Source organism: Poecilia reticulata, chromosome 5, assembly GCF_904066995.2.
Source record: "Poecilia reticulata chromosome 5, P_reticulata-male-v2, whole genome shotgun sequence".
Taxonomy (NCBI): domain Eukaryota; kingdom Metazoa; phylum Chordata; class Actinopteri; order Cyprinodontiformes; family Poeciliidae; genus Poecilia; species Poecilia reticulata.
Window position 1 is genome coordinate 2003283 of NC_088834.1, and position 19036 is coordinate 2022318.

General features: G+C 39.9%; 1 protein-coding gene across 2 annotated transcripts in view; it reads left to right on the plus strand.

Moving 5' to 3' along the window:
* The window catches only part of rims4 (regulating synaptic membrane exocytosis 4), a 38366-nt gene extending 24374 nt beyond the window's left edge, over positions 1–13992 (plus strand). The window contains exons 3-6 of one of the 2 annotated variants that reach the window (XM_008408289.3): positions 4865–4977; positions 8064–8165; positions 9176–9315; positions 9764–11697. In XM_008408289.3, the coding sequence (XP_008406511.1) occupies positions 4865–4977; positions 8064–8165; positions 9176–9315; positions 9764–9901 (493 nt within the window). In that variant the 3' untranslated portion in view covers positions 9902–11697. Of the gene's footprint in view, positions 1–4864; positions 4978–8063; positions 8166–9175; positions 9316–9763; positions 11698–11719 lie in introns of those variants that run through there. The other variant, XM_008408288.3, reaches the window with a different exon arrangement.
* The last annotated feature ends 5044 nt before the right edge of the window (positions 13993–19036 follow it).

Consider the following 19036-nt stretch of genomic DNA (forward strand, 5'->3'; position numbering starts at 1 on the left):
AGCACATTATAATAATCGTATCCATCCTGCTTAAAAAGGAGCGGAGAGTTCATCATTTTTTATTGTGGGTGTTCATTTCATAATTAGATTGCACACAGGCTTTTTATTGTTGCCTAATTTTGATGAAGTGATTTTGGAGCCAGTTTATCTTTCAAATTAACCTGAAATAAATGAAGAAACCTGCAGCTTCCACTTCGTGACCACTGGGTTTCCACAAACTCCACACAAACAACTAGAGAATTATTTTGTCTTTTAAAGGTTAGAGCTGATTTCCTTTCATCCATCTGAGGAAGATGAGTAATAACAGCATAGTACTACTACACATGCAGACACGTGGACACATGCTGAGCTCTGCCAACCTGGATACCAGCTCCCACAGTTACATAACGAGGCAGACAGACCGGCTGATGCGAGCGTCAGGGTGTCAACAGAAACATGGGCTGCAAGTAGAGAGACTGAAAGTCTGTCTGAATACACATTACCTTACACAGATTTACAGAAGAGGCTGAGTTTGTGCTGCACGATGAAAGAAAAATGCAGTGATGATGTGAAGATCTTAATGCGTTTATTTGGAGTGTCGTCACCAAGTTCCTCTGTTCATCAAAGGTCTGGATGTGGAGAAAAACAGAATGATTTGTATAAATACCACATCAAACTGGCCATAATTAGAAAAATGTCGTTTCTCATCATGCAAACAGTTTGAAACAGAACAAGGAGACAAACTGAATCTGAGTAATCAGTCTAAGCCTGTTTGACTCAAGCTGTGTAAACTATTCCTCAAATTCAAGTTTCTATGATTATCTTGCAAAATCTCCCCTCATATCATATCATAAATGACCGCTGAGCTTCCGTAAAGCAGCAGAACTTTAATGTAGTATCATCTATACATGGAGGTGGGAATAAAAATACAGATTTATGAAAAAAATATATGTGATATTTTCATTTTCCCTTTAAGATATTACATAAAAAAGTTGATTTTTGCAAACTGAAGTGTAGAAATGTGTAAGAATGGCCACATTTCACTTTTTATTTAATTACATTTTAATAATTTACCCCGCAGAAAAATGGCAGCTCAACTGTTAGTGATGCAGCAGTTGATGCTACTTGCAGCCACAGTCAGGTGACCCAGTCTGTGGAGTTTTATTGAACATCTTCTCCTTCAGCCTGATGTATGAGACGCGTTCAGACTGTTGGAGTTTAAGCAGAAAACTTTATGAATGAGAATGAAATGGGTTTAGTTTGGGTTCAGAATCAGACACTGATTTTCTCCTTACAAATGATTTGAATCAACTCAAAACACTTTATACTGAAAAACACTTTAATGCGAAGGAGAGGCAGGTGTGGAAATGATCACCTTCTGGTGTTAGTAATGATTACCTGTAAATCACAATGGAAGAACATCCAGGTTCAGTGATGAAGCATCTCAAAGATGATGTTAAAAGATGCAGACAAATGGACGGGAAAGTTCAGGAGAACTTAAAAGAATAAAAAACACACAAAAAACAGAAGCCAGATGCAGTTGTGTAATTCAATACTGCACAAATTTATATACTTTCTTAATAAAAACCTCTTCAAATGTAGACGTTTTTTAGCATATAAATAAATAAAATCAAACTCCAAAGCAACTAAACACTGGAGCAACATGGAGGAACAACGTTTGACTGATGAAATTAAATGTACCTTTTGTGAAAACCGATTTGTGCAAAATCTACAGGTTGATTTTGATCTCATTGTCATTTTTCAATCGAAAAAAACTTTTTAAAATAAAGCTAAAGGCACCAGCTGTAATAAAAAGAACTGTATGTATAAAATAAGTGATTGATATCTGAGCATGCTCCGTGCTGCCAGCGTTGTGACGATGAATCATTTAAATCATCCGCTGCTTCGCTCGCGCTCCGTTTCCGTCAGCCATTTGGCTCAGTGCGCTGATTGGAAAGCTCAGTGCATGGACACATCCTGCAGTGAATAAGCACTTTGTCAGCTAACACCATCCAATCACAGTTATGGGCTTATTGATTAATGATTGGGGTATTTTAGTGCGTGTGCTGCGGATGGTGGCGGCGATGAAGCTAAAACTGAAAGGTGCAACTGACTGAGCTCCAGGAGGATCTGGCCTAAAAACAAAGCAGCTCATGATAAGGTATGGTGGAGGATCTGTGATGCTGAGGGCCTGTTTCTCCAACAAAAGGAACATCGTTAGAGAATATGGCATGGCGAACTTTTTAAAACACCAGAATATTTTAAAATAAAAGTCTGGAAGCCTCTCATGTTTTGGTTGACAAACGACCCAATGCAGAACAGACTGAAGGAAAAATGAATATTTTTAATAGAGAATAAAGAAGAAAAATTTAAAAGGAGGAAAACCTCAGGAAAGCAGGTCCAGAAACAGGGTAAGATAAGAATCCAGGACCAAACGCTACCTGCATTTCCATTCATCGTATGTGATTAGAATGAGTTTTTCTACAAAAGTTCTAGGATAAGGTGTTTTTTCTGCCATGTCAAAATTAGTGTAATTCACTAAACTGCAGCAGAAAGACTTTAATGGATTAACTCTTAATAAAATAATTGTCCAAAAACATTTGAGCAGATCAATACAGAAATGGTTCAGTTCCAATTACTGTGAATGTGAGAACAATTAAAGTTTTCAGATTAAATGTGTTTTTTTTAGTGTTTCAGTTTGAAATGTTGCTGCTGCAATAAAGATACACTTATTTTTTTAAAATATACTTTTTTAAATGTCTCTATTTGTGGCTGCAGCTAAATGAACAATAATAATAAGTTGGTTGACGTTAATGAATCAGACAGAATAAAGAGTAAAGTGACCAGAACAGAGAAAGTCTCGTCCATATTGAGTTGCTCTGTCTTAACAAACCAACCAGCAGCATCTCAGTCCCATCAGGTCTGAGATGCCGGTTTTGGGGTGTGTTGCTTGTTTACAGCATGAGCTTTGCATCGAACATCAGATTGTGTGAAACAGCAGCGTAATCCCCAGATGTGCTCCACACACACACGCAATAATCTGAAGCTCAGGATCTTATCACCCTGTAATACCCGGGCGCCCAGCGCTGCCTGACTTACTGCACGCCAAACCATATTTTCAGGGCTCCAGAAAGGATATTTCAGCTTTTTAAAATCTGCACATGCCAAGTTTTAAACGGCATCGTGGATCTATTAAATTCTGTTAAGGTTGTATAACAACCCACTGACACTGTTACCATTTTAAACACACAGCTATTCATGATGATTTGATGTTTCAAAGGTGAATATATAATTCCAGTTATTAGCTGCCATTGTCATGTAAAAGATTTGCTTTAGGGATAGTTAAGGAGGAAAATATGGTATAAATTAAGGTTTATAAAGAAACAAAGACAGAGAAAATAAGACTGACGAGACGGAACAAGCTGAGAGGGAGATAAATACGAGGTGAGCATTAAGTCTGTTCCTGTTTGATCTCTCTCCACCAAAAGGCCACTTGGCTGTCACAATGACAAACTCACAGGAGCAAAATTGATCCACATCTTTGGACATCGTTCTGACTAATGGTGCGGTTTATGATATTCCACAGAGATCGGCCGATTGTGTCACCAGTACATATACGTAGGAAGAGTTCAGTTAAAATGCAAACCAGTGGGGTGCTGTGGTGGCGCAGGGGCAAAGCACAGCCCATGTATTGAGGCCCTAGTCCTCATGCCAGAGGTCACAGATTCCCAGCTTGGTGACATTTGCCGCATCATAACCCTCTTTCCTGTCAAACTACCTTCAAATAAAGGCCACTAGAGGCAACAAAACCTTTAAAAAATGCAAACCAGTTAAAAAAACAATCACAAACAAGCCACTCTGGCACAGCTGCTGCAGAAACACAGTGAATATTTTCAAAAAGCTCACAGTTATCAGAGTTTCAGTCCATATCTGGAGGAATGTGTTTACAATAACCGGCATTATCTTTAGCACCGTATCCATAAGCAATAAAAATCTGGAGCCAATGCAGCATTTTTATTACCTGTTTTAAAAATGATTTTATTCAAATCTTTCAGCATTTCCTCAACTTGTTCTTATGTGGCTTTTTGTAGTTATGTAGCTGTTTATTATTGATTTTAATTAGTTTCTGTCTAAACTGTAATGTAGCTGAAAGAGAAATTACATTTTTCTGACTTGTTTTTGTCTTTTAGCTTTACTTTGTAACATTTTCCTTATTGGCATTTTGTATTAAGCTGTCATCCATATCTATGAAATGAGACGACAGTCACTGCACTGCATGTGCTTTATGTTTTTTTACATTTCGTCATTTATGGATTTATGAAGAGTAAATCCAGATTCTGTCCTTGACTCAACATTTCCTCCTGCTGGATCTTTGCTCTGCTTCAGTGTTTTGTTTTGTTTTGTTTTGTTTTGTTTTGTTCTACTTCTACACTCTGTAGTTTTCACATAAAAGATGAGCAAGAGATTCGCTGTGGTCTGCTGACCACATAACACACACACACACACACACACACACACACACACACACACACACACACACACACACACACACACACACACGTTTATAGTTCCTGGCAGTCTGCCACCAAAGCACTCTGATCTGATTCTTCTGAATACTCAGATAAAATTGGGTCACATAAGTTCATCACTGAGTTTCTTTTTGGAGTTTTATCTGTGTTGAACCATGTGTGATAAATGGTTATTTCTTTTTTTTTGCTCTTTCATTTCACCTTTGTTCTCTACTTTTTGCATCTTTTTTCTTCTTCCATATCTCTGCCATCGTTCTTTTTCCCATTTCTTGCATTTTATTTCACTTCTCTGCTTCTACATAAACCACAGTCACCGGATGAAGTTGTAATCCACGTCCTTTCTGCTCTCCCCTCAGTCTTAACTACAGTGGGATGTGTCTTGCATCCGATGCCCAGTTCAGTGACTTCCTGGATGGGATGGGACCGGCCCAGTTTGTGGGGAGACAGACGCTTGCAATGACATCCATGGGTGAGGAAAATTCAATGTTACTTTACAAAATCATGATTCAGAAATGCTATTCCACATCACAAAGAAATCTGTCAAGAGAAGAATCAGACTGATGAATCACTTGATCGTTTGACGTCACACATCCTGATCATTTGTGGATTTACCTGAAAATATAAATAAAAATGTTGGATTGTATTTAATCACTTTGCCTCACCAACGTTCTCCACATCTTCCACATTGTGTCACAGATCTCTCTAGTCTCTCCAGTCTCTCTAGTCTCCCTAGTCTCTAGTCTCTCCAGTCTCTCTAGTCTCCCTAGTCTCTATAGTCTCTCCAGTCTCTCCTGTCTCTCTAGTCTCTAGTCTCTCTAGTCTCTAGTCTCTATAGTCTCTATAGTCTCTCCAGTCTCTCTAGTCTCTAGTCTCTCTAGTCTCTAGTCTCTAGTCTCTATAGTCTCTCTAGTCTCTAGTCTCTATAGTCTCTATAGTCTCTCCAGTCTATCCAGTCTCTCTAGTCTCTAGTCTCTCTAGTCTCCAGTCTCTCTAGTCTCTAGTCTCTCTAGTCTCTAGTCTCTATAGTCTCTATAGTCTCTCCAGTCTCTCCAGTCTCTCTAGTCTCTAGTCTCTCTAGTCTCTAGTCTCTATAGTCTCTATAGTCTCTCCAGTCTATCCAGTCTCTCTAGTCTCTAGTCTCTCTAGTCTCCAGTCTCTCTAGTCTCTAGTCTCTCTAGTCTCTAGTCTCTATAGTCTCTATAGTCTCTCCAGTCTATCCAGTCTCTCTAGTCTCTAGTCTCCCTAGTCTCTATAGTGTCTCCAGTCTCTCTAGTCTCTCTAGTCTCTATAGTCTCTCCAGTCTCTCTAGTCTCTGAGTCTCTCCAGTCTCTCTAGTCTCTGAGTCTCTCCAGTCTCTAGTCTATCCAGTCTATCTAGTCTCTCAGTCTCTCCAGTCTCTCTAGTCTCTCTAGTCTCTCAGTCTCTCCAGTCTTTCTAGTCTCTCCAGTCTCTCTAGTCTCTCCAGTCTCTCTAGTCTCTCCAGTCTTTCTAGTCTCTCCAGTCTCTCTAGTCTCTAGTCTCTCTAGTCTCTCAGTCTCTCTAGTCTCTCCAGTCTCTCTAGTCTCTCCAGTCTCTCAGTCTCTCCAGTCTCTCTAGTCTCTCCAGTCTCTCCAGTCTCTCTAGTCTCTCCAGTCTTTCTAGTCTCTCCAGTCTCTCCAGTCTCTCTAGTCTCTCCAGTCTTTCTAGTCTCTCTAGTCTTTCTAGTCTCTCCAGTCTCTCCAGTCTCTCTAGTCTCTCTAGTCTTTCTAGTCTCTCCAGTCTTTCTAGTCTCTCCAGTCTCTCTAGTCTCTCCAGTCTTTCTAGTCTCTCCAGTCTTTCTAGTCTCTCCAGTCTCTCTAGTCTCTCCAGTCTTTCTAGTCTCTCCAGTCTCTCCAGTCTCTCCAGTCTCCCCAGTCTTTCTAGTCTCTCCAGTCTCTCCAGTCTCTCTAGTCTCTCCAGTCTTTCTAGTCTCTCTAGTCTTTCTAGTCTCTCCAGTCTCTCCAGTCTCTCCAGTCTCCCCAGTCTTTCTAGTCTCTCCAGTCTCTCCAGTCTCTCTAGTCTCTCTGGTCTCTCCAGTCTCTCTAGTCTCTCTAGTCTCTCCAGTCTCTCTAGTCTCTCTAGTCTCTCCAGTCTTTCTAGTCTCTCTAGTCTTTCTAGTCTCTCTAGTCTCTCCAGTCTCTCTAGTCTCTCTAGTCTCTCCAGTCTTTCTAGTCTCTCCAGTCTTTCTAGTCTCTCTAGTCTTTCTAGTCTCTCTAGTCTCTCCAGTCTCTCTGGTCTCTTTTAGCTCAGAATTCAGATTTTTCTGTGTTGAAAACTGAAATCCTTCTTCATCTCTAGTTTTCTAGCAGAAACTTGAAGGTTCTGCATTAAAACTCTTCATCTACCTTGACAAAGTTACCTATGAAAAAAAATCAACCCGATATTTTACATGCTGATTTTTATATTTCCTTGAATCACAAAGACTCAGCATGCTCACAGGGACTGTGCAGACTTTTTATGTTTGCTGTATTTCTAATCTCTCAGCATGAGGTTTGGAATGAAGTGATAATCATGAAGTGATAAATAATGCTGTGTGCGGTGAGGCCATCGGTTTTCTTATGTTTTTGAACTGAAGGATGAATTGAAGGTAAACGTCTTTATCTCCTGGAAATTAAAAAGCTACGGCTTATTTCCTAATAAAACACATTTAGTGGCTCCTAAAATCATTTGGCTGTGGCTCAGAGTTCTGTCATAAATCTGAGCTGCAGTGTAGTTATTTATTTCCTGGTGGTCTGTAGGGGGAGCGTTTCACGCAGACTGTCCTCAGCAGCAGCGTTTTACTGTAAGTGGGTCATCTTCCTCGCTGGCAGTCAGACGGCGTCCTTGGACCAGCAACAGTTACACTCACTGGACCGGTTCCACTCCCAACCTTCTGTCCACTTCAGCATTATATAATGTCAGAGGACTCAAAATAACTGGGAGATCATCTGCGCTCAGTCACTTACAAAGGAATATTTGTCCTTTTGAGCCGTTTTGCCACAATTATTCATAATGAACGGAATGATAATTTTATCACAAATCAGTAAAAAGCTGTAATGCTGAACTGGAAGTAAAGAAACTTTCATTAACAGAATCAAACTAAGTTAAAATGCTTCTGATTGAAGAACTTCTAGAGTTTCTGTGTTTTCCTTCTTTCATGTCAAAAATTCAAATCAAATGTTTGAATCGCAAGCAGTTATAAACGGGTTCAATCAATCAATCAATCAAGGTTATTTGTACAGCACATTTCGGCGTTTCAAGGTGTTTTACATAATGATAAAAACACAAAATCTCACATTTATAAAGAGTCACAACTGGACAAACTTTACATTTCGGTCCCTGAAATCATCCTCATCAGATTTGTTGGTCGATCTTCATCTATTATGGCTCAAAGGTATGAAACTCTACTTTATTTAAAGGAGCCCAGTGTTTTCTGGAGGTTTGTTCCAGAAACACTTTCATTAGCTTGATGGGTCATGAAATCTTAAACGTATTAACCTTGTGAGCATCGCCTTCACCTGGAACCCGAATAATGAACTTCTGTTATTATTCATGCAGGCGATGTAGAAATCGGCCTGACGGAGAGAAACGGGGGTCTGGAGGTAGAAGTTGTTCAAGCGAGAGGACTCACCTTGAAACCAGGCTCAAAGGGACCTCCAGGTACCGTTAGCATGTTGCTGGGTCAAACAAATAAAACCTGCTTTTCACAGGATTTACATGGGAACCGTCACTGGACTGAGGAGGTTCCAATGACCCACCTGCTTGACTTTTATTTCTGCCATATTGAGGACAAGGACGATTCTGCAGAAATAAATCAAAAGGCAGCGCACAGCAGCAGCTGCGCACAGAGCAGCCTGCAGGCTAGGCTAAAAGGGGGAAACAATTTTTCATAGTTTTGGGAGTTTGCACACAGAGCAGAGAAGCTAAATGCACCAAACAGGAACAGAGTGACTCACAGAGGTTTTTCACCCAGGAGGTTTTACAGCTTCATCAACTTTAGCTCTAAACTTTCTGCTGCTGATCATTTGGATCATGTTTAAAGTCACTTTACTTGTCATTGTGCTTAAAGGAAAGCTGTAATATTTGTGTTTCCAAAGACAAAAAGTATGAAATCAGATTGTATTTAGTGGCTGGACATTTTTAAATGGAACATTTAAATCATGAATAGCTGCTTTTTGTTCTTTTCATCATGTTTGATTAAATATCGATTTAATAATCAAATCAACTGATAAATCATCTCTCCAATAGTTTATTCATTATTATTTCGTTATTTTAAGTTATGGAGACACTTCACTGTGAATACAAATAAAACTTTCCACTTGTTAAATAACAAACATGATTCTGATTTCATGATGTTACAACAGTTTTTTGCCTCATCAGCTTTTAAACATGATATTTTTAGTAGCATCCTTCGTGTCGTGTCTTTGTAACACTTTGACAATTTCTCAGAATTAGCCTGATTTGTTTTCTTCTGCTGAAAAATGCCCTTTATTATTCAGGAGAATAATACAAGATATTTATGAGTAACTCATTTTATGCCACAGTTTCCCCAAAGCACAGACAGCTGGGGATTGCTCTTCCCTTTTCTGAGTTGCCAAATGTTTTTCAGAACTGGAAAAAAAAGAAAAAGACAAATGTGTTGCTCAGTTTTCTCTTTCCTCATCTTCCAGCGGCGTACATCAAAGTTTACCTCCTGGAGAACGGAGTCTGTGTGGCCAAGAAGAAGACCAAAGCAGTGAGGAAGTCTCTGGATCCTCTCTACAATCAGGTCCTGGTCTTTTCTGAAAGCCCACAGGGGAAAGTGGTGCAGGTGAGAACCCACAGAAAGGAACAAAAAGATTTAAATACCTTAAATGGAAACTCTGACAACGACCAAATCTTGTTTGAATTCTGAACTTGAGTTCAATGTTATTTTCTTCATTGTTATTACAAATCTAAGATGCATGATTCATACTTGTGTCGGCATGCTAAACTCTGAATCCTAAAATCTTCCACAGAGCTTGACTTTTCTAAAACAATCTGACCTGAAGAACCGGCGGCTCTGGGAGCTCATTTTATTTTCAGCTTCAACAATTTAAAAAATAAAACCACAAACGACCAACTCAGACAGAGACGGATTATTTCTGCACTTCAGTTTTTCCTCCTCTGCTCTTCTTTATCTGCAATCTTCCTTTCTTCAGACTTTGGCTCTGTGTTTTAGTCATGCTCTCGGTGTTTCATGTTGTCTCCATGCTGCTCGGTGCACGCCCCACGTGAAGAACACGGTTTCACCCTGGGTGTTGGTGTCAGGCCTGCTCAGTCAGAAGTCCAGGGAACCAGTGATGTGTCGGCGGAGACGCCTGCAGCTCTGCCTCCAGCTGCTCTCCTGCTCCTGTCACCGGCTAATTAGCCGCTAAACGCCTCCCTCTTAATTATCTGCTGCCTGTGCCGCTGTCCTCCGAGTTTCATCAAACTCATTCACACTGGATAATGAAAATCGCTGAAATCAGCAGCACTTTTCAATTTGTCATTTCCCAATTTAGCAAATCGCAGAGCTGCTTAAGACGACACGGAAAATCCATTTAAAAAGCTGCTTTAATTGCCTCTGTGACAGAGACAGTTTTATTTGTCAGTTCGGATAAAACACATTGCGTAGCAAACAAGCAAGCTGTAATTTTTACATTTAGTGAGCACTTTTTGAAAGTTTAGAATGTTTTCTCATAGATTTGTTAACTGAAAGTGATTCCAGGAGGAACTGAGACACTTGTTTGCCTTTCTTCAAAACCGATTGATAAAAATTGAACATTTATCACCACAAGTGTTTTCCTTAAAGTGCAGAAAACTGCAGTGGTTGAAAAAAATAAGAGAATAGAAACCTAAGAGAATCATTTCTTACAGTTCTGACTCAGAGTCTCGGTGGAAATCATTCGCAGACGTTTGGTATTCTGTGATGCAGGGACAGCCTGGACCTCCACATGAGGCGACGTATTGGCTGATGGATATTGATTATTTTGTCCACCGCCTGAGAAGAAGTGCGGCTGTCTGAGTTGAGCCCCGATGTTATCAGGATGTCAGGGGACAGACGACACCAAACGCACAAATAGACACCGCTCAGCCTGCCTTGTGTTACAAAAAGAAATGCTCTGAGTCCGACTCACACACCTGCATACGTCTGTCTACTGAGCGTGGATTTAAATTTGACACCAACTTTGGTTCCAAAATCTCGTCCACAACATCATGAAGTGACGTATTGATTTTACTGACCTGCAGCTTTTTGTTTTGTTTCAAAGTGCAAAGTAAAGCCAGAGTATCAGTAAAAGATAAATGCTCTTTATTTGCGATGTATTTCACATGAACCATAAATAATCATCTGCAGGGATTTATTAAGTGCATCAGTTTTAACACAAACTAAGTTTCAGTCTGAATTTCAGCATTAATAACCCGGAGGAAGAGCCATGATGCCCCGTCCTGCAGATTTGTTAACGTCCTTGTGGTGACAAGATTAATTTATCATGAATACTTTAGAGCTCTAATAAAACCAAAGAATGTGTCCAATGTGAAACTCTGCCAGGATTTCTGATTAAATTTGCTTCTTTTGAAACTATAATGACTGAATTAAAATGGGAAAAAACGTCATGAATCTGAATATCATCTCTGTTTAATGTGGCAGCAACATTTTATTTATACGTTTTAGCTTTTTCAAGCCATGTGATCCAAGACAACGTATTTGAGAAATTTTATTTAATTTTGGAGATTTTTATTTCTGGGAAAAGATATATGACACTTATGGATGCACTGATATGAAAATCTGGACGCTACTGATGTCCAATATGATATAAATATTTGTGTTGCGGTTGTTAAATTTCATTGCTGTTTAAACACCTTCGGAAAAAAACCAACCAGAAACAGATAAAACTAAATATCGGTTGTTCATATCGATCCAGGTTTATTTATCAGACCGATATGTTAGAAAATGACAGATATCGACTGATACTGATGTTGGCGCCGAGATATTGTGCATTTCTAATAAAATTTGGACCCAAATGAAACTTTCCAAGACTTTTTGTTGATCTAATTTTTCAAAAACACTGATGGATGTCTCCTGATCAGGACGGCTGTGCTGGTCACATCCTGAGCAAAACAAAACAATAAAAACAAAACAATAAAAACAAAGCAAAACGCTAACAGATTGACAACAATCAGCCTTTTTATCCCCATTTGTTTCTCTCCTTCAGGTCATTGTTTGGGGAAACTACGGACGAATGGACCGTAAGAGCTTCATGGGCGTAGCTCGAATCCTATTGGAGGAGCTCGACCTGAGCACCATGGTGATTGGCTGGTACAAGTTGTTCCCTACCTCCTCCATGGTGGACCCGACTATGGCGCCACTGATCCGCCACTCATCTCAGATGTCTCTGGAGAGCACCATCGGACCGTGTTGTGAGAGATCCTAAGACTCAGGAGGGAAACTGTGCAGTTTCCTGTTGCTCAGATTAAACTGAGTCTGAAGAAACGTTTTTAAACCCTGTAGCTCCGCCTGGCTCAGCCGGTCACCACTTCACCTGCACCAGGAACAAGTTAAGATTCACAAGTCTGGGGAACGATCAGAACTGGTTAATGCCTGTGCTAACCAGCTGGTTATCCTGCATTCATTTGAAATATATCATAGTTCTGAAGCAGATTGTTTCCCGTGGCTCCTGGGAACCGCATTTCTTTTATTGTTGTAACCGACCATCCCTCGGACTCTAAGGGAGATTTCTCTCCCTTCAGACGTCTTTGATGGAAGGAAAGCCCAAACCTCCTTAATGAGGATACTTCAAAGCGGAGCTCGGCTGCTGACATTGATCACATCCTGTTGGGACTCGGCGGCTCCGTTTGCTGCAGCTGCAGCCTACATCCAACTCTCATTCCCAGGGCTGCTTGTTGTCTTTCTACGTCCTCACTGGAGACCTGATCAAATCTCTCAGTCCACCGTAATGTCTGAGAAACCAGTTCCTATCGATAGCAGGACTAAAAACACTAAGGTCTAAGTTATTTGTTGCGACATACCAAGAAACACCGGGTCCAACCACAGGAGCAGTTTTTGTGTTTATTTCTGTGCGTTCCACATTGGCTGAATGATGTTGAACTCCATGGAACACGTGGGCCATCCCAACATGGCTGACAGCTGTTGTAGCTTCTGGAAGGATCCGGATCTTAACCTGAAGTTAGGAATGACGACCGCTGCTGGTTCCTGTTGGTTAGAGCCTCACATCGCAGCAGTTAGCTGGCTCACCTGCGGACCTACGTTACAGGGCTAATCCTCCTCAATCCCCAAAAACTGTTTGCAACCTGCTAATGTTCACCAGTTACCAACTCACATGACATTTAAAGCACTTTTCAGTCTATTCAGTTGATGTTGTGTTGATTTTAAAGAGAAATATACATCCTTGCCTATTATAAAAAGCGACGAAGTCAATTTATTCTAACTAGGGTTTCAAAAATAAAGGCGGCAAAGATTTATTTTTTGTAAATTGTGAATTTTAAACATCCTCCAGATTCGGTCCTGGTGTGAAAACTGAGAACTGCAGCTAAGAACCCCAAAATTAAATGAAATTTTATGCATGCAGTCTATTCTGCAGGATTATGATTTTAATATAAAGTGGCTAATATTAAATGCATGACATTAGCACATTTAAATTTTGCTGAGGCCTTACAGGGAACAAAGTGTACCCAGCATGATGCAGCCTGGTGTATTCTGGGTCTAAAGCAACAAGTGTTTGTTCTTAATTTATTATTTCTGCTCTGCTTTGGTTCGTTTTCACCTCCTCGTGCAGATCACACTGGATGCAGCGGCTGCTATCACTGGAAAATACAAGAAAAGTTCAATCTTGGTTGCTGTAAAGAGCAAACAGCTGCCTGTGAACCTGGCAGCTGCAGCAGCTCTTCAGATAAATTTCTAACATTCCTCTAGTCTTTTTTAAGCTTTGGTGAATAACAGTTTCTGTTGTGCCAATTTCTACCAGCACGTGTCTTCTTCCTCTTCCTCAGTTACCTTGTGGCATGTGGCATTGTGGGAGGGACAGCAGAAAAACCCAGCCGCACCACCGAACAGCAGCATTCAGGCTGCGCAGGGAAGCGCCGCTTTCATTCTAAATTAAAGCCCTGATCCACTGAAAGCCAAGCCACCTGGTGATTAGCCATGCTTCGACTGAAAACCGGAGGGAGGAAGAGGAGAGAGAGAAAGAGAGCATGAAATGTTCTTTGCACCATCCAAACAAAGGATCCGTCTGGACTGACGTCAGGTGTTACAGACTTCAAAAGAGGACGGAGAAATGGGATGAACGTAAAGGGAACACAATGTGCACACTGTAGAGAAATTTATTAGAGCAAAAACCATTTATTTGGGCACTTTAAGATCCATAATGTCTCCTTTGTGTGTACATATGACCACTGTTTGTGTCCTCTGGTGTGAGCCAAAGTGAATCTGTCATGACTTTGTTGATAAATGTTGAAACACAAGTGGAAGGAGGTGATGATATCTTTGCTAGATTCTTTTTCTGAGACTGTAGCAGTAGCTGGTAGCATCTGCATGACAGGTTAAACATTTCTACTATTAGCACAAAACTTGGTAAGATTTAGCATGAGCTACACAGAGGTCAGAGGTCAGAGGTCACGGTTTGAACTGAGGAACATTCCTATGTAGCACTTTTATCCTTTCTTTCTTAAGACGTTCTGTTTCAGCTGCTTTCTGTTAAAAAATAAAACTAACTCATCAGGACTTTTTAGTTTTCTGGTTGGTTAGAAGCAACATTTTGAAATAAAATCCGTTTGGTTGCCATAATCACTGGATGAATTCCTCTAATTCAAACCAGTTTTTGTGAATGTGGCCTCTGCTTTGCCGGTAGCTTCGCTCCAAGCAAATTCCTGTCACTCTGTGAAGCAATAAAACGTCCAGTTTCATGGCTGTTCATGCATAACAAACACACAAGTTATGATTCCATCACCAACGCATCAGCTCTACTGTCTGAAGAGCCGTTTATGTTCCCCAGTGGGATGTTCCTGCTTTACGTGTCTGTGGGATGTTTTGACACTAAACAACTAAACATTATTATACATTTAATTATGTTTAAACTCCCAATGGAAATGCCTCTAAAATGCTGTGTGTGTTTAAACATTTTAGGAGAAATCACTGCTCTGATTGGGTCTCAGCTCTGAAGGACTGGGTTGAATCCTCTCATTTGGTGGAAACACAAAAAGACTTTTAGCTTTGAAGACAATAAGCAGATAATCACTGAAAGGTGTTGTGTTCTCAGCTATAATTACTGATTTGTCTGGAGAGAAAGAGATGAAGACACCAGCTCTCCTTCAGCTCAGACAGGGGAAGTTTGATGGATATTTAATATCAAATTAACTAAATTCTGGTCACCTTTGCAATAGCTCTTTGCTCACCGTCGTCCAAAACTGTTGATGCATGTGCAACACGAGTGATTTGCATGTGCAACACGAGTGATTGTTTTCTGATAAACCCCTTAAATCTGTTTTCAGACTGGATCAAAATCCAGCAGCAGTGTAGAAATACACGATGATCTTTGGAGATTATTGGCGGCTCCTCATGATGATCAACATTTTGCAGCAGCTTTGAACAGACAACAAACCTGGAGATCAAGGTTGTGGTGGTTTATTGTCATAATGCTGGCAGCTGAAGTTTAAGACCAGACAAAACCTGATTTACTACTTTACCCACCAAGGAGCATCAACCAGTGGAAAACTTAAAAAAAAATGTATTTTATCTTATGGATGGTTTCACAAAACTACAAATATCCCTAACATTAAGAATTAACTGATGGCTGGGAATAAAAAACATGACAGCAGCTATTTCTGAAGTTTATGACATGTTAGTAAATCTGCATGAATCTAAAATAGACATATTTATATTTACATGAAATAACTGCAGACTGTGACCTACGGAATGTGTTTGGTGCCAAAGTTATGATATATTGAGAACTAAGTGATCCACAAAAGATAACAAACTTCTGCATTTCTGACTTTAACTTTAGAAATAAAGCCAGATGCTTTTCCTGTTAGCTCAAAGCTAGCCCTGCACCCGACGGAAATGTCCCGTTGCTTCACAGCTCTGTAGATTAACTGAATAAGGCCGAATGAGAGTTAAACTTGTAAAGATTCTTCCTGTCATTCACTCCAACTAACATGCATTCATTGGGCATTAGGTGAAACGTCGGTTAGCTTAACTTGATTGTAAAACCTCAATAGCCGGTTTGTATTGTGTGACATGTCTGCAGTAAGAAATGTTAATGTGCAAAATGTGCATCTGCACCACTGACAGAATCAAAGCCAGTTAGAAGTGATTGTGTCTTTAAAAGCTGCTTCGGGTTTATTTGAGATGTTTTGTCACTGTAAGGTCTAATGGATGAGCTACTGAAATGAAATGTTGCAGTTAGCAAACGTCTCACCAAAACGTTACGGCTTCCCTTTGATTCTGTCACTTGAATGTTCAAATGTAAACTTTATCAATTGTAATGTAAATAGAGGCCTTAACACACATGACACACATTTTGTCAGGGCTAAGGACAAAGAATTGTCATATTATCGTATCCAAACAACACGAAACAAGAAAAAAATATACAAACGGTGTCAACATTTCAACCCATCACCAGTAGAGTAGAAACTATGGAGGTTATTAATTTCATGTGTTTCAAACAACTTTTCCAAGATGAACTGCACTTTATAATTATTATTATTATTATTATTATTATTATTATTATTATTATTAGTTTGCTAAGACATTTTTGAGGCCTGTTGAAAACAGAGGACTCTCTATAAGAACGTTTCTGCTTGCTGCTGTTTTCTGAACGTCTGTTTGGTTGCAGTTCTGCAAAACTCAGTAAAATACACTAAATATCTCAAGTTAAATATTTTAACTTCAAACTGGTCTCAGCCTTTCCGACGTGACACTTTTTCATGTTGGCATTTTTTAGTTCCAACTGATTTTATGTCCAAATTGATTTTATGTCCAGGATTTCAAGAAATTGTAACTGTTTCTAGCTATTAATAAATTTGTATTTTAGTAATGATGAATAACTATAATTGGTTAAATCAACTATTCCTTTTTAAGGATAGTTTGATCTAGTGGCAATTACATCGTTGTGATATACAGAAATAATTCACAACATTTAAATCATGACACAGGAAACATTCAGACTGATTTGTTTAGGGAAACTTTTGGTGGAAATGTGTGTTTTTGCAGAAAATGCACCTAAGATGTGAAACATTGCTCATGAAAATGTCTTTCTCATCAAGCAACAAGAAATTTGATTATGTTTCTTCATGTTTTGAGTGGCAGTGTGTCATTTTGAAAGAACATTTCGGTGAAGGAGTGGGAGGACAAGAGGGTTGATACAACACCAAACACTGGCTGGTGGAAGATTTCCTCTGCGCTGCTGCTGTGCAGACGCAGCGGTTATTAAACTATACCCTCCATCTTCTCCAGCAATACTCATAAAAACGTTCCCCCTCATGCCATCTGGAGCATCCTCCCATCTGATGTGTCCCACATGAGCACGAGCGAAAACATTTTCAGGCTGTCTTACTCTGCTGAGAATCAAAGATGAAATCATCTTTCATCTATTTTCGTCACATTTTGCCGTCTTTGTGATTCAGCCGCTCAAAACACCCTGATGTGATTCTGTACTGCTCTTACGATACGAAGCCATAATATTTCCATTCACAGCCTTAAAGTTTCATGTCGGAATTATTTAAATTTCCAAACATTTCTTCCTTCCACACATGTATATTTATATATATATGCTGGAAGGAGATGTTTTGGTCTTTGGGAGGGTGTCATAAGGTTCTTCAGGCCTTTTTGTTGTTGTTGTTAGAAACAGATTTGTAAAAGCAAAGCTGATTATAAATCTGTTTTCCTCCGTCTAGAGCTTCTACCCAGGGATAGTTTGTGTCTGTTTTAAGCCTCACCTTCACAGGTTTCAGCTGTCTGTCGTTTCTGATGTTAAATATCTTCACTGGATACAGTCTCCATTTGAAAATCCTGTTTCCTTTTTTTTTTAGCTTCACTTGATCAACACCAACAAATGTTTGCATAAACCTGGTGTTAGCGCAGCGCTAAGCAGCAGAAGCATGTGTGCATCGCTTTTATTTATTGCTCACGTTTTGGCACCTTGAGGACTGATTTGTTATCAGGGCAGGAAAACGATGATGCAACTTTAGTTTTATTCACTGCATTTAGATTCTGGATATATTTGCAGATTATCTGACAAACTGTTCGGTTGTTGAGTAAATGCACAATTTGGTGTAACTGGTGTTCTAATCCAGCTGTCAATAAAATAGTTTAACTCCATTCCTGTGTGCTGTTTGAATCTGCGGCATTTATTTAATGTCATATCAGAGTTGGGAAGCAACTGGTTACGTTTAATTGAGCAACTTTTTTGAAAAAAAAAATATTTTTACTGCATTGTACGTTTTACTTTTACTTGAGTAGTTATATTATGAAGTATTTCTACTTTTACTTATGTAAAATTTCTGGATTTTCTACCCACTGAATGAAAAACAAACATGTTTTAACCAAACATTCATCAACGCAGACACACACTTGTGTTTTGTGTTAATGTTTCATAAGTTTTTTTAATGAAAGAAACTGATTTGGAAACTGGCTCTGCACAGTGGTGCGGTTGGTAGAGCTGTTGCCTTGCAGCAAGAAGGTTCTGGGTTTGATTCCCGGCCCTGGTCTTTCTGCATGGAGTCTGCATGTTCTCCCTCTGCATGGTGGGTTTTCTCCAGGTACTCCGGTTTCCTCCCACAGTCCAAAAACATGACTGTCAGGTTAATTGGCCTCTCCAAATTGTCCCTAGGTGAGAGTGTGTGTGTGCCTGGTTGTGTGTCCTGTGTGCCTCTGTGTTGCCCTGCGACAGACTGGCGACCTGTCCAGGTGACCTGTCCAGGTGACCTGTCCAGGTGACCCCGCCTCTCGCCCTGTACACTAGCTGGAGAGGCACCAGCACCTCCTGACCCCACTGAGGGACAAGGGTGCAAGAAAATGGATGGATGGATTTGGAAACATTTCTTGTTATTTATATGAATTATTCTCATTTTCATCCTCAAAATACCAACATTTTCTCTTAACTTTATATTTTGGTTCGTCTGATAATAATTTGATCTGTTAGTCAGGACCTGAATAGACTTATTTTAGAAATACTTTTTACTCTTGAGTAATTTCTTGGGCAGCTATTTTTACTTTTACTTGAGTAAAAATATGTTGAAGTGCTTCTGACTTGGCCCTGCGACAGCCTGGCGACCTGTCCAGGGTGTAACCCGCCTCTCGCCCTGTACACTAGCTGGAGAGGAACCAGCAACCCTCCTGACCCCACTGAGGGACAAGGGTGCAAAGAAAATGGATGGATGGATCTGACTTGACTACAATCTTTGGATACTCTGCCCACCTCAGTGTAAAACACATCAGGGAGGTTATTTTCTCTTACAGTCACTATTTTCACAAATTAAATTCTGACCTGTCAAAACTTGAAGATGCCACTGGATCT